This window comes from Electrophorus electricus, chromosome 3 (assembly GCF_041902795.1).
Source record: "Electrophorus electricus isolate QZ-2024a chromosome 3, ASM4190279v1, whole genome shotgun sequence".
Taxonomy (NCBI): domain Eukaryota; kingdom Metazoa; phylum Chordata; class Actinopteri; order Gymnotiformes; family Gymnotidae; genus Electrophorus; species Electrophorus electricus.
The window spans coordinates 41034093-41049946 of NC_137499.1; the positions used below are offsets into that span (position 1 = coordinate 41034093).

At 38.7% G+C, this 15854-nt stretch overlaps 1 protein-coding gene across 1 annotated transcript; it reads left to right on the forward strand.

Moving 5' to 3' along the window:
• Window positions 1-5705: 5705 nt before the first annotated feature.
• On the forward strand, window positions 5706-15171 carry LOC145657080 (polyserase-2-like). Its single transcript, XM_081711620.1, has 10 exons — window positions 5706-5841; window positions 7677-7697; window positions 10260-10434; window positions 10642-10910; window positions 11714-11856; window positions 11949-12225; window positions 12487-12658; window positions 12782-13035; window positions 13234-13331; window positions 13852-15171. The coding sequence occupies exons 1-10, from the start codon at window positions 5781-5783 to the stop codon at window positions 14242-14244; spliced, it is 1863 nt and encodes a 620-aa protein (XP_081567746.1). The 5' UTR covers window positions 5706-5780; the 3' UTR covers window positions 14245-15171.
• The last annotated feature ends 683 nt before the right edge of the window (window positions 15172-15854 follow it).

The following is a 15854-nucleotide window of genomic DNA, read 5'->3' on the forward strand; positions in this document are numbered from 1 at the left end:
CAGGGTCAATGTTGGATTTTATTGTAAAGAAATACATTTTAATTTTAATTTTAGTATAACATATTCAGCTTGACATTATATGGACCCGGGAGTGAACAAATTGACTAAGCATTACAGTGGCACATTTTTTAAAGGTCAGCAGTCCTCCTCTCTGGACTGTTTGTAGGCTGGTTGTGTAAAACACTCTAGACCAGTCACACTGTTTCCTTATTTATACCTGGTTGTCATGAGACTAGTATGTGGATTGCATCCTGATAAGATTTTAATGACATGCATTTGGTAGTCAAATCCAGTTAGCCACTTCATAATTGCTATTTGACATGTAATATGCAAATCAACTCATACCACAACCAGTGACCCTTTTTGTATCTGTAGCAAATGCTACTACAGACCCCAGATTAGTTTTATTGGCAGAATGCCTAAGAAGCATTTATTTCCGTCAGGGAAACAACTGCCTAATTTCTCCACAATCGCGCTTGTGGTCATGGATCACAATTATTATGACATATTGTACTGAATGGGGTTTATAGATATAATCAATTACATTTACCTCACACTTTTATCCAAAAAGGTGTAAACGACCAGGGCCAATAACTTTAGCAGTCCTCTCCGTTGAACAGTGTTGTAGGCTGTGTGCACAGGGTAAAACACATCTGTGTGTGTATGATACATGGTATGGTATGTTTTTTCTTTCATGTGTTAGTCAATTTTGAAGTAATAAAAGACAAAATGTATTTGTCATCAGTCCCTAGACTATATGTGGTTTCTGTTGTGTCATATTTACATTTACAGCATTTGGAAAGTGCGCTTATCCAGATCAACTTACCTATTTATCAATAAAACAGTCTGTGTTCCCTAAGGATCAAGTGCATGATCTTGGGGTTGCTAGAACCTTGCACTACCTGTTCTACAGGTGAGGTACAGAAACATTTCATTAAACCTTTTTTAAAAAAAAATGTAATCTAGGAACTAATAACAAATACATTTTTGTCTGTTATTACTTCCAAGTACACTGTATTATACGTGGCCATATTCCTAGTCCCATGGCCCTGTGGTCTCCCTGTCAGCTACCAAACATAGTTTTGTTGTACAACTACAATGACAATACAGTCTTGTCTTAGCTTATCATTTCTTAGAAGTTCCTTTACAGCAGAATGTCCAAAATGTCATAGTCATGCTCACTCACAGACTCTACTTTACAGTCAGTCATACTTTTATTCATGCTCACTGAGGATTCTTCCTCATACCATCTTATGTCTCTTTGTCACTGTCCCTCTGTTGTTGTCGGTTTGCTCAATTACATTACAACGACACATGGATCAATGTTGGGTAGCTAGCTAGCTAACGTTGGCTAATTAGGATTCACCTTTGATTTGACAATAAATAATTTCTTCTCTTTCATCTCCCAAACAGCATTACTGATCCATACACAAAATATAAAGCTAAAAATGTCTGTACTTTTCTAAGCTTTCAGTCTGATGTCAGTGTAAGGGATTCTCCATAAGATATAGGATATCTAGGTAGCTAGCTAACTAGACTGCCAAAGTGATGCTCTGGCAGATACCGTTGCTCTTAGTGGCTGAAATACTGTGGCAAGGCAAAATTTAAATTTACAGCACAGGGTTGACTAAAGTGCTGTACTGGCTTAATACAACAATTATTATAAGATAAGACAGATAGCTTTGTAGCAGTAATAGATCAATTTTAAAACATATAACACATTCTTAATAGTTGCAATGGGTACACCAACTCCAGAGTTTAAAAAGTATGTGTCTTTAGCATTGACTTATATCTAAAGACTGAGCCATCCTGAAATGGGCTCCTGAGTTTAGACGTGGGTATCCTAAAAGCATTAGATTGGCAGACCTAGGAGCTTTCAATGAAATACAAAGCAGTCAAATCTCTGCAAGGTATGATGGTGCCATCCAATTCTGGGCTTTAAAAACCAAGAATAAAATCTAAAAAACCAACCCTAAATTTCACTGGAGGACAGTGAAGGGATGCCAGGACAAGCAATATCAAATCATGCTTCCTTCTGCCTATTGAAGGAAGGCCTGCAGCATTTTGAACTAACTGAAGATGACAAAGATACAGCAGATTCACATATAAAAAACTACAATAATCTTTCCCAGAACTAAAAGCATGAATTACCTTTTCAAAATCAAAGCTGCTTATCAAACAAAAAAGCTATGAAAAATCATCTCTAGATTCTTAGCAAATGATCTACTGTAGCAAACTATTGGACAGAGAGAATTAATGTTCTTGACCAAAAGGTCAGGTTGTCCAAACATAATTATCTCAGTTTATCTTATTTTAAATTGAGAAAGTTTAAATTCATCCATTTTTATACTGTGCAAGCAATTAACCAAGCACTGTATTGAACAGTAGGAACAGATTTTAAAAGGATATACTTGTTTCATCCACATAACAATGAAATGAGATCTTATATGTATTAAAAATGGACCCTAATGGCAACATGTACAACAAAAAAGAATTGGAACCAAGATAGATCCATGGGGAACCCCACAAGTGAGTGGGCCATTGGACGAAGAAGCCTCACCAAGACATGCAGAAAAATGTCTATCAGCCAGGATAGAAGTAGGGTCTAAACCAGCGGAGGGCAGTACCTGTGATCCACATTGCTCTGGGTGAGATAGAGGGATTGCATGATCAACAGTATCAAAAGCTACTGGGCATCCCAATAACAATAAAATATCAGAACTGCCATAATCAACATTTAACAATAAATCATTTAAAAAATCTTAAAAGAGCAGTTTTGATGCTGTGAAATTGTGTTAAAACCTGATTGAACGTGTTTATAGATGCCAGGTTCAGCTAAGAATGGTTGTGGTTGAATATATGCAACTTTCTTCAACACTTTTGAAGGAAATGGTAACTTAGAGACAGCTCTATAGTTAAAGAACTCAGGTATCCAAAAGTTTCTTCGTAATGAGATGCTGTATTACTGCATGTCTAAATGCAGCTGGCACACAGCCTGTGATGTGTGAGGTACTTATCAAGGCAAGAGTGTTAGTCCTTTCTGCACCATTAACCACTTCAAATAAATGAGATGTGATGTTTTCAGTACAGTAAGTAGGCTTCAGATGTTGAATGACCTCAGCTAACAGTCAGTGAAACTTGCTCAAATCTAAACATTTGTTGCTTGGTACAGATGGAGAATTAACAGGCCTGTGCTGTGGAGTTGTAACGTTGAGTGGTTATGAGGCGGATGCATACACTGAAAAAGTTATGATGTGCAAATCCAAAGTCATAATCATTTGAAAAGTCCAGGGTCATATATCCAAGATGTAGAGTCCAGGAATTCATGATTAACAAAAGGAAGTAAAGACACGAGGACAAACAGGGGCTAGGAATCACAATGGTGACTAGAACAAACAAACGCAATGTACATGACAACAGCTAGGAAATGACACCATCCAGGCATAGATTAACATTGACTAGCAACAAGACTGCATAAACACGGAGGGGCAGAGGAAACTGAACTGAGGAACAGAACCACAACAAGGACGTAAAAGAAAACAAAGGCATGAGACAGGTAACCATAGAGACAGGGATGCTAGGAGGGTGGCCAATCATGACAGGAGTGTCCAGTTTTAACTGCCATATTGGAAGTGTTTTTTGTCCTCCAGATCTCCAGGCCAGTCACATGTCTGGAAATTATGAAGACTTTTCTTGACCCATTTTTACAAAACTGGGTTTGTGATACTGTGCATAATATACATAGTAAATAAAATACATTTTAAATTTGTTATTTGCAAGTTTCTGTCACAGACTGTCACAATCCTGTCAGGCCTGCCATGTGCTCTTGTTTACTTCTTGGCCCCATCTTGGTTACTCCCCCTTGTAAACTATGATCGTATCCATTATGGTCATTGTCTCCAGCAGACTGTACTTAACTTCATCTACTCCTGTGCATTTATACCCCTCCATTTCCTGTCAACACTGCAGAGTATTTGTTTTGCTGGTGCCTGGTTCAGTGTTGGTTTTGCCTGGTTTCTGGTTTTCTATTGTGGTCCCATTATGTGGTCTTGTGTTTTTTTCCTGTTTAAACACTGATGAGCTATGGTCATTCTGTTACACTGGTGCCCTAGACACTAGATTGTGAAGGCAACATTAAAATGGCTTTAAAACCTTCACTCTTGCAACCTGCTTCATCTATCCCAAAGTTACAGAGATGATGAACGTGCAGACAAAACAGGAGGAAGCAGAGGTCCAGGTCTCCAACTGAAATGTTTAATGAAAATAACGAAATGAAACTGAACATCTACACTAGCTACAACAAAAGGAGCCAACGTAACATACAATGGCCGACAATCGGTACTGCAAGCAGAACAGGCTTAAATAAGACATAACGGAATTACATAAACACCCCCCTTGCCAGGCACAACACACCTGTGCCCTCCTTTCCCAACGCTATATCACACCTGGAGCACAGGCTTCCCAAACCACACCTGGCCTGACGCACCACAGTCTCGTGCCATACGTATCTGAGGCAAGGTATCCCAGAACAAATCCAGGCTGGGAGCATAGCAAACCCCATGCTACACTGTGCCTGAAACATTGTGGTGCCACACGCCCTCTTGCATGGTGATTGACCTCTGCCTACTCCAGGCTCCCCTGTGCGTTGGCTAACATAAAGCATGTCCCTTATACATCAACTGGGCCCCTTTTGCCAATTGGGACCAAGATGTGAACCCTGCACAGCTGTCAGGGAGCCTCTTTAGCCATTTTACATTTGGCTGACACATTTATACAGAGTGACTTACAATTCTGACTGAACACAGCTTGAGCAACTGAGAGTTAAGGGTCTTGCTCAGGGGTCCAACAGTTGCAACCTGGCTGTGGTGGAATTTGAACTGGCAACTTTTTGATTACTAGTTAAGTACCTTAAGGACTGAGCTACAACCGCCATGACCCTACTGAGACCCCTCTTACATTCTAAAAGTTCTGTCTAAAAGACATCTCTGACTCCAGCATTAAGAACTATTTCTTTACTTAAACATCTGGAAAAATGGCTTGACTGGTTTTAAAGTACTGACCTTGGTTCTGAAGAAATGTACAAAATCTCTATAAAAATTATTTATAGCCAGTGTTATTGCACAAGGAGAAAATTCAGGACAATCAACATGGATGTCCAAAAGAGAATCTTGAGAATCTTCCTTTAACCTTTTTAAAGTCACACTAATGTACCAATAACATTAACATCAATGTATTGTGATGTTTTGACAAAGGAATGTTAAATAGGGAAAAGTTTTTTGAGCTTGTTTAAACAGTCTGACAGTGAAGGAAAGAATCAGGAAGAACTTGTTTGGTCATTACTGCGTGCCGTGTTTGCCCTCTAGGCATTCTGGGTAATGTTAATCTTTTTTAGTTTTGTTAGTTTCAAAAGAAAAAAAGCATAACATTTATTTAGTTAGTAATAAGGCAATAGATTTAGGAAATATCATGGTAAAACAGATAATTAAAATGTTTCCAAGAACAATGGAATAGATTCATCTGGTTAATTTGGTATGGAAAAAACAGATTCATCTGGTTAATTTGGTATGGAAAAACCAGAAATTAAGTACAATTTTTCATGAATGCATATCTAAATATGCTGTAACAGGAAAACAAATATGAATTTAGGTATGCAATCAGATATGAGATCTGTCCAGGAAAGCCGGAGAGAGAGAGAGGTGTGTCTTAGGTGTGGGGAGGAGGGATTTTACAGGTGTATGTAAGGAGTCAGTGATGTAAGGGTTAGTGAAACCTAAGTGAAAATGACGATGGTGATGTTCAGGACACTCTGTGTGGGGTTTCTACTCAGCCTCCTACCCAAAGGTAAGTTTATAAACATCACTCTTGAATGTTTATTTACCTGCTCACTAAACCAAAGTGGACCTCAAGTAATCTTATTCTCAGCAACATGTCTAATGTTGTCAAATCCACATGTAGAAATATAATGCCCGAGCATGACAGAACACTGAGTGCACTGGTCACATCGATGGTCAGTTTGTTCACTTGTCAAATAGGGACCATTTAAAGTAGACATGCTGTATGTAAGCACATCATTGAAAATAAATGTAGAAAAAACAGAACTAAATCAATTTCCTAAAAATAAATAAATAAAAAATGAATGAGTAAAATTTTAAAGGGATTTTTGTCCTCTATTAGTCTATTTCAAAAATAACTAAGGTCAGGACACCTTTAACTTTGTGATGGAAATTAATTTAACCTTATTAATTTAATCTTATTGGCCAGTTTCATGACTGATTATTCAGTTCTTCGTTACCAGAACTTTCTCTGGAAGTTACATCAGCATCCAAAAAGTATGTTGGTGTTACAATAGCTTGTTTGTTTTTACATCCATGGATGTATTATCACCTACAATATGGCTCTGATGGCATCTCCTTTTGATTTGTTTGTTGTGTATTTTCTGTTTTGTTAAAATATTGTAGCGGCACAGAGGGTGGAATGAGGAGGGTGGAGGGGTGGGGTTCCATGTGCAATGCTTTTTCATTTATTGTAAACTACGTCTGTATGTTTATAAAACTATAGGACATGTCAGCAACTAATGGTATATATGTGAACGTTTTCCATTTCTGGTGACTGTGGTGTCTTATCTCTGTTATCATAACCCACAGGACGGCCCACATTTCTGTTCTACCCCACATGCTGCATGCTATGACAAAGCCATTAAGAATGCTGAATATCTGGTTCAGGTGTTTTGGGGCTGGATTATAGCAAAATGTGGATTGTTTGTTGGGTCCAAAAGACTGAGTTGAGTAACCCTGGTTTAAACTAACTGGTTCTACCAGTACCGTGGTCTGTAGGTATTTGTGGTCTACTTAGCAAATTTAGTGGCTGTAATATTACAAACTTGGCCTTTAGTTCAACTTTGCTGGAGTGTTTGCTCTGTTGTTGTCCAGTAAAGAATTTTAGTTTGGGTTATTTTAATTTGTAATATTTTAATTATTTGTTAATTTGTCTCCAAGCTGTCTGAGCAAAGAGGCCATTTGTGAGTTTAAATTTTTTTTTTAAACAAAATAACTATCCAAAAGAAGCAAAAATAGACTAGTGTGGACTTCTTTGGATACGTCTGTAAGAATAATCTAACTTTGATAACTATTAACTTCAGTAAAGTTAATAGATCAGCTCGGCTAGCAATGAAATACACTTGACCATTTTCAAAGGCAGGTCCATGATGCCAAGTGTCAACCAACCAATAAACTGACAGAGTGTGCCGGAGATCGGCCAATCAACTGATGGGAGTATATTAGAGAGGAGAACCAGCACTGTTGTTCAATGCTCAGCCAGTCTGCTAAACTACACATAACCACAAACACAAAACACATTAAAAAGAAGAAGGAAGAGTTCATGGTTTCACAACAATGTTAGATTACATATATCTAATAAAAATAATCACCTTTTAGCTGGCTGAGGGAGCAAATATGTCATTGACAACCTGTGAACTGAACTAGCAGTGATCATCTGAGTATTTGAGCTGAAATGTGAAGACAAAAGTGATTTTTTTTCCCCAGAACAATAGAAAACATCTAGAAGAAAAATATTTTCTATATCCTTTTCATCCTTGCATAATCTTGCTTGAGTATACAACCAATAAATTAATAAAATATGTTAACTTCATGGGACCTTGTCTTTGTTCTGTGTTCCAGGGTGCAACTCACAGCTGAGTGGTAAGTTACTTTTTATTTTATTTTATAAAATAAATAAATAAAAATGCTGTAATAAACTTTATAATAGATGGAACAGTATTCAGTGAATAAGGTTTGGAGAGAAATAGGTGAAAGCAGCACATACACAAATACTGTAAACCCAGCTAACAGCTTGTGACTGAATGTCTGATAATGTAAACACAGCTAACAGCTTGTGACTGAATGTCTGATAAGGTAAACCCAGCTAACAGTGTGAGACTGAATGTCTGATAATGATTGCATGTTGATATCTGTGTACAGTTGAAGAAAAATGATGTATTTTTGGGGATTTCTGCACAAAAGGCCTCTATCATGTGATCTGATCATCTGATCTTCTTGTACTTGCAAATAAGACAAATAAACATATTCCACAAACAAAACAATAAAAATTTTGTTATACCCTATTTTTATTAAAGATATTGTTTAAACAGTTAGATTATTTATGTAAAAGTGAAGGTCTAGGGAAATTACCTACTTGTATCTGAGTAAGTGTCTGAGTAAGTTGGTCCTATCAATTAGTTGTGACTCTTCCCTGCCCTGCCAAGTAAATATGTTGCACAACAGAATTGTCTATGACCCAATCAAAGGAGATGGTAGAGGACCTTAGAAGAAAAGGTACTAGAAGTGTTTATAAAAGATTTGCCTTAGCCTGCTACTACAGGTGTGGGTGTCCTACAAAGATTAGTGAACATGCAGGTCATAACATCCTCAAACAACTGACAGCGATATATGGAGTGACAAAGATGCAAGGGGTGATACATGGGGTGATACATGAGGTCACACACAGGGTGATACATGGAGTGACAAAGATGCAAGGGGTGATACACAGGGTGATAAAGAGAGTGATACATGGGGTGATACATGCAGTGACAAAGATGCAAGGTGTGATAGATGGGGTGATACACAGGGTGATACATGGGGTGACATCAAATGATCTGTTTCATTACACTGTTTCATGAATTTAACATATAAAAACAACTAAAAGCATAAAGGTAAAACACAAAAGCATAAAGGTAAAAAAACCCAAATCAAGGGTAATAATGTGACATGGGGTATATAGTGTCATGTGAGTATTTAGAGAGCAATTCATTTCTAAAAATATGTGACAAACTACAACAGGTTCTCGGGGCCTGGTAGTGCTGCCACCTACTGGTCAGCATGGCATCTGCAGGGTGCCTAGGGCTGCCTTAGCACCTTCCAGGGCACCCCCAAGAAATGTCTGTATTTTATTTTGAATTTTGTTTTGGCCTGGGAGTTTGAGAATACTGCGATGTATTTTAGTTGTTCCTAGGACTGCTGGACGGAGAGCTTGGATATCATTCCAGGGATCTGCTGGAGTCATTGCCCCAGTTTGGGGGTCACAGCCTCTAGTGCTCCAATTACCATGGGAATCACAATTGCCCTCACCACTCATTTTTTCTGGCTCTTTTTTTAACCCTTGATATTTCGTGAGCTTTTCGTGTTTCTTTTTCCTGAGCCCTGCACAGCCTGCATCTGGGGTCATGCCTCTATTGATCTCTATTCAGTACCTGTGCTGTCATAATTAGTGCCTCTGTGCTGTCTTTCAATCCAGCAATTTCCAGAAATTGGTACGGTCCCTGCTTCTCCTCACTTGTGACGTTCTCATCACTTCATCATTTGGAGCCATTCCAAGGTCCTCATAGCTGCTATTATGTTACCTTCTGGTAGTGTGAGTCCCTATGTTCTAGCTACCTTCCCTCTCCTTGTGACCATCTGACCACACTGATCCAGTCCGGATTACATTCCAAAGCCATTGCTGTATATCCCGGTAAAATGGATTAGTGAGTCGATGTCACACTCAGTTCTGGTATACAGCTTGATGTCATTCATGTACAGGAGGAGCCTGATGGTTGCTCCATTCCAACCATTTACCATCTACTTGGTAAATCCCACACTTGATGATGACTCATGCTATTGGCTTGAAGTGGGTCTCTACAGTATGGTTGACTTCCACAGCTCCACTGAGTTCTTGATGTTCTGTTCATGTAATACAGCCTCCAGCATTCCAGGATCCATGTGTAGGGCATTGAATCACATCGATTGAGTTACTATTAGTCAGATCATTAATGAATTATCAGGCAGCATGTAAATGTAAAAAATGTAATTCACGCAGAAATCCTGGTTATGGAAATGGTTACATCACAATTCTTCTCTTGAATTTTTCTCTTGAAGCTGTATATAAAGGTTTCTTCTCATTCCTCTTAAACATGGATTATTTCAAGGCATAAAATGATCATATATGCATAGTTTGTTTATGGAATTGGCACAGCCATACAGCATGGTAGCTGGTTTCCCAATTTTGTTCTAATGGCAGTGATTAGAAAATCTGATTAGAAACATATTCTACTTCAGGAAGGATAAATGCTAGCCACATGTAACAGTGAGTTGGCAGCGTAAAAGTCTGGTACTGAGGGCCACAAAAAGAGAGAGAGAGAGAAAGAGAGAGAGAGAGAGAGAGAGAGAGAGAGAGAGAGAAGTCAAACTTCCAGCTAGACAACAGTTTTTCTGCTATTTCTGCTTCAGTGTGTGGTGTGGCTAGTTTGAACAACAAGATAGTGGGAGGACAGAATGCTGCTGCAGGTTCTTGGCCTTGGCAAGTCAGCATTCGTCTCACTGCCGATAATTTCCATTTCTGTGGTGGATCCCTCATCAACAGTCGCTGGGTTCTGACAGCGGCACACTGCTTTGCAAATACCAAGTAAGACACACATTATGCAGTGCAGCTCACAACACAACAAACAATGAAATAAACCTAAACATGACAATTAAACATCCATAACATAAACTCACCAAACACAGAACACTTTGTGCAGTGCAGCTCACAATCCATAATTCACAAAACATGACTGTAATGTAACCACAATATCAGGTGATGGTGATAAGGATGTTTCTTCTCATTTTTCAGATATACTGCCTCTCAAGTTAATGTGTATCTGGGTACAGAGACTCTGCAGGGAAACAACATGAATCAGGTGTTCAGATCTGTCACAAGTGTGACCATACACCCCAACTATGATGCAAATACCAATAACAACGACCTGGCTCTGCTTCAGCTGACTTCCACAGTGACCTTCACCCCTTACGTCACTCCTATCTGTCTGGCTGCCTCTAATAGCACCTTCTTCAATGGGACCCTCTCCTGGGTCACTGGCTGGGGGAACATCGCCACTGAAGGTAAGAAACAGTAAAGGGTGTCTTATTAAGCTCCATATGTAAACTATCAAACTCATCAAACCGAGAGTACTGATGTGGGATCAGAACAGGAGCATCAGTTCCATCCTGATGAACAGACACTGATGGACTGATCCTAAATCTTATATCCACATACAGTGCCTGTCTGTTATGGAAGTTCACTAATAGGACATTATGAGATAAACAATGAAAAGGAGCATCTCTCACTTTATTTTCCCATGACAAGCCATAAATATGAAATATAACAACTGAGTCTAATATTTACATTATATTACATTACATCAGCATACACTCTTATCCAGAGTGACTTACATATATTTTATCAGTATGATACTGTGTGTGCACCCTGGGCTTTGACCCCATCTTCTTTGTGCAACTTGAACCTGCTACTACCAAGAGATAAATTATATAATACAAATTTATTCTACAGTTGTCAGCTTTATAGTTATATAAAGTTATAATTATATAAAGTTATATAAGTCTTATACTTATTGTTTATAATTAGTACTTTGGTTTATAAGTGTGTTGGATGAAGTGTGCTACTATTAGCACTAACTGGGTAGAGAGTCTAACCTCTGTGAGAGGCTTCAGGAAGGACTTTAGTCTGATTAGGAAAAGCAGGATAAGACTACTTGTGTAAGACAAGTATTATTTTATTTGCTTTTGCACTATGATTCTTCAGTATGATCTGGCAGGGTTTCTAGTATTAGTAATGAGAGCACATGGAATAAAACACTGCTACCAATTTTAATGATATCCAGTTTAATGTTTAATGTGTGTTACAGTAAGTCTTCCATCTCCTGGGTACCTACAGGAAGTACAAGTCCCAATTATTGGAAACAGGCAATGTTTCTGCTTATATGGTGGAGGAATCACAGGAAACATGATTTGTGCTGGAGCTTTACCAGGAGGGAAAGACTCGTGTCAGGTAATTTTACCATATTCTGCTTGATTTTAGTACTTTTTCTGTTTAACAATGTGTTCATTTGGAGAACATGAAAATCTCTCTGCACTACACAGGGTGATTCTGGAGGTCCAATAGTCCTCAAACAAGGTTCTATTTGGATCCAGGCTGGGATTGTAAGCTTTGGTAATGGTTGTGCTCAGGCAAATTACCCTGGTGTGTACACCAGAGTGTCTCAGTACCAGAACTGGATCAACCAGGTGATCACCAGCAACCAGCCAGGCTTCGTCACGTACACGTCCATTGGCACCAACGCAGACCTGAATGTGTCCTGCAGTAACCTGCCTCCTGCCACCACTGTTGTGACCACAACCACCATGACCACCGCTCCACGTAAGACCGTCCACAACACACAATCAAAACTAAGGCTTTTATCAGTAGCAGTGTGGCATATTTTGCCTGTGGATTGCAGAGTATATGTAAGATACAACCTGTGGCTGTGGATCCTGTCACTGTTATTGTCACCACTACAAGTACTACAAACATTACCACAACTGCCCACATTACCACTACTGTTGCTACAAGTACTGCTTCATGGATGAACTACACTCTCCTGTCAGTCTTCAGTTGCCTTCATTTCTTCTCTTTCTGCAGCTGTGGTATGTGGCAATGCCAACCTGAATGACCTTTCGGGAGCGGGCACTGGCTTGGCGTCTGCTGGCATGTGGCCGTGGATGGCAAGTGTTCAGCGTAATGGTACCCATGTCTGCGGAGGAACGCTGATCACTGCCCAGTTTGTCATGAGCTCTGCTGACTGCTTCTCTGGGTAAAAGTCATGGGCAGATAATACCAAACAATTAACAAACAAATGCCACAGTCAGTGGTCAGGACCACATCAACACACATGGGCAGCAGCTCTGAACTTTGATTGGTCTGCATTTCTCTCCAGCTCCACCAACGCTTCTGACTGGACCGTGATCCTGGGCCGCCTCATGCAGAACGGCAGCAACTCCAACGAGGTGTCCATCAAAGTGGCAAACATCACGTTCAGCAACACTTCACAAAACAACATAGCAGTGCTGCAGCTGACCGTTAAACCAACGCTGTCCAACTACATCCAGCCCATATGTGTGGACCAGGGCAGCAACAACTTTGCTGTGAACACTCAGTGCTGGGCAGCTGGCTGGGGCTCAGGAGGAGGAGGTACAGGGTGGGTGTGGGTGTGGGTGGGTGTGGGTGTGTGTGCACACAGGTGTGTGTGTGTGTGGGTGGGTGTGTGGGTGTGTGTGTGGGTGTGGGTGAGAGAGAGAAATAATAATTAGCATATAATTAGCAATAAACTAACTAGTGTTTGTTCATTTCCAAATAATTTAAGTCTCTTTGTTTTCTTTCTTGCTGTAGCTCAACAAACTCTTCAGCAAATCAACACTTCTATCGTGAGCTGTGATAGTGCATCTGCATCTACCAGCATCTGCACACAAGCCTTTCCACTAGAACAGGTCTCTAATTAACATAAACAACATTCTTTTTACTTTAAATCTCTACCAAAGCCAGTTTATATTGAGAGTTTATAAGGAGTTTACTAACAGAGATTAAGCATTGTGACATGTAGGGCTCGCTTTCCAGGAAAACACTAAAGTCAAGATTTCAGTGTTGAATTTTGCTTTACAGTAACTAATTACTCTAAATATTCAGGCATATCCAGGACAGGGGATTTGGATGTTCATTAAAATCATGGAAATTGCTGCAACCTCTCTACCCAGAAGAGACATAGATGTTTTTTTATCTGGTACCTTGTACACAATGTTCTGATTACAAGTCAGTGTCACCCAGCAAATAAAAAACACAATCCTCTGCAAGAATAGAGAAACACAAATAAATACACAAAGGAATAAAGCTAATAAAATAACCTGTGCCCCCAAACCAGTTTGATTATACCAAATCATAATGTGTGTGTGGTAATCTGTCCTGTAATTATTATCTCTTGCTGACTTTTGTCTCTCGGACTCTCCATCTCAGAGTGAAAGAGGAGGACCTCTGATGTGTAAGGTTGGGGCGTCATGGTTCCAGGCAGCGGTCCTGACTTTGCTCACTAGCACTGCTAACAGCACTAGCACCAACTCCAACATCACCAACTCCAACATCACCAACTCCAACAGCACCAACTCCAGCTCCAGCAAAAGCCTGCAGGTGGATGTGGTTAATCAGAAATCAAGCATAATGACCTTCTCTAAAACCTCAGACTTCACCCCATTCCTGCTGAAGACGGTGGGCTCCCTCCCAAGCACCACATCTGCTACGACTACTATGGCCACCACTACCAAGCCCAGTAATGGTGCAGCCCATCTGTTCCTCTCTGTTACATCAGTCATCCTACTCTCACTTCCTGCTATCATCCAAGTGTTGGGTTAAGAGCAAGAGCCTTTTAGCACACATGTGTACACTCAAAGTAAAGTCATGAAAATAAAGCATCAACCCTTACTTTTGTTAGTACAGAGGGTATCTTGGGGACTACAACATCATTATTTATATTATACCATCTCTATTTTTGAGTGTTCAAATAAATCTATAAAATTTTGAAATATGGTTTGCTTTTGTGTTTATCTTTGCACTAAAATAACTAATGGTTTGATACTCTCTCTGTGCTATGTAGCATATAATTATCATATTGATGGCATATCATTATCAATAGCATTATAGATGCCTATATATCAGTTGAATGGTTTAAATAACTTCTCAATTATGTAGAGAAACTTGATTGGAAGTCAACAAAAATAACTGGTCTTAGTAGTAATTGATAAAGAACATGAATTGAGCTAGAAAGTTAGCTAGACACCTATCAGGGTAAAGATGAGCTCTACATTCTGTTCTTGAAGCCTGTTCTTAATTAACAAGAGAATTGGTTCAGTTATTTTTTCCAGGAATTGTTCACTTTTAACATGCATTCCACATTCCACATTTACTGATGTTTTTGGCTTTATTACAGTGCAAATGTGCCCATGTTTGCTCCAGAAAACATGGATCTATTCCTTTGTACTCTCATAGCCATATGTATTTTTAATTGTACATTATTGTTTACTTTTTTAATAACTATTTAAGTTATTATTTAACTAGCAATTTCAGGCTTTGGACTTTCTATTGCGATGTTTAATGTCTGCAATTTTATGTACAAGTTTAATGAAGCTGTATATTTTGTGTTTAAATATATATTGTACACAAATCACACAAATCAAATAGCGGATAAATGTTGCTGAAGTGAGTTATTTTTCTAATTTTAACATTTTGTTTACCTGTTTGTTTTTGTGTTCTTAGTTCTCCAAATACAACTGCTTCCCCTTTTTTCAGACTCATTAATTGCTCATAACTAACTAGCTCATCATCTATCTAGTTTGTCAGGAAGGTGGCAGCTGATGAATGACATGGTCAGAGAACGTGGTAATAAGGTAATAAGGTAAGGGCATTTTACCAGACACACAAACAGAAAAGGCACTTTATTTAAAGCTGACACAAAGCACTGTAATATATAACTGATTATAATAATAAATAGACAGAGTGATGTTATAGACAATGTACCTAAAACAGAAAATTAAAGAAAAAAAAGGAAAAGAAAGAAGCTACTGGGACACTCACATGCTTTGTATCCTATTTATGTCTATGAGATGTATTATGTATATACAGTACATATAAATACTACATTTCTTACATGCAAAAAAACTTTCACTAGCAAAAAAAATGTTGAGATAAAAATTTAATTTTCACTAGTTAAAACTGAATTCTTAATATCCAAATTTGAATTCTTACTAGTAAAAATTGACTGATTGAATTATTACTAGTAAAAATTGAATTATTGAACTCTTACTAGTAAAAACTGAATGATTGAATTCTTACTAGTAAAATGTTTCCCCATTACTTTCCCCTGGGAAAAGCAGGGAATCATCACTAGGAGAAATTGGATTTTTACAGTAAAATTTCATTCTTGATATCTAGGAATAAAAAATAGGAATAACACTTTAAAAAACAGT

Coding starts and splice junctions, on each gene's coding strand:
- LOC145657080 (XM_081711620.1), top strand. CDS start 5,781: ATGACGATGGTGATGTTCAGGACACTCTGTGTGGGGTTTCTACTCAGC. Junction 5,842..7,676: donor ACTCAGCCTCCTACCCAAAG/GTAAGTTTATAA, acceptor TCTGTGTTCCAG/GGTGCAACTCACAGCTGAGT. Junction 12,659..12,781: donor TCTGCTGACTGCTTCTCTGG/GTAAAAGTCATG, acceptor ATTTCTCTCCAG/CTCCACCAACGCTTCTGACT.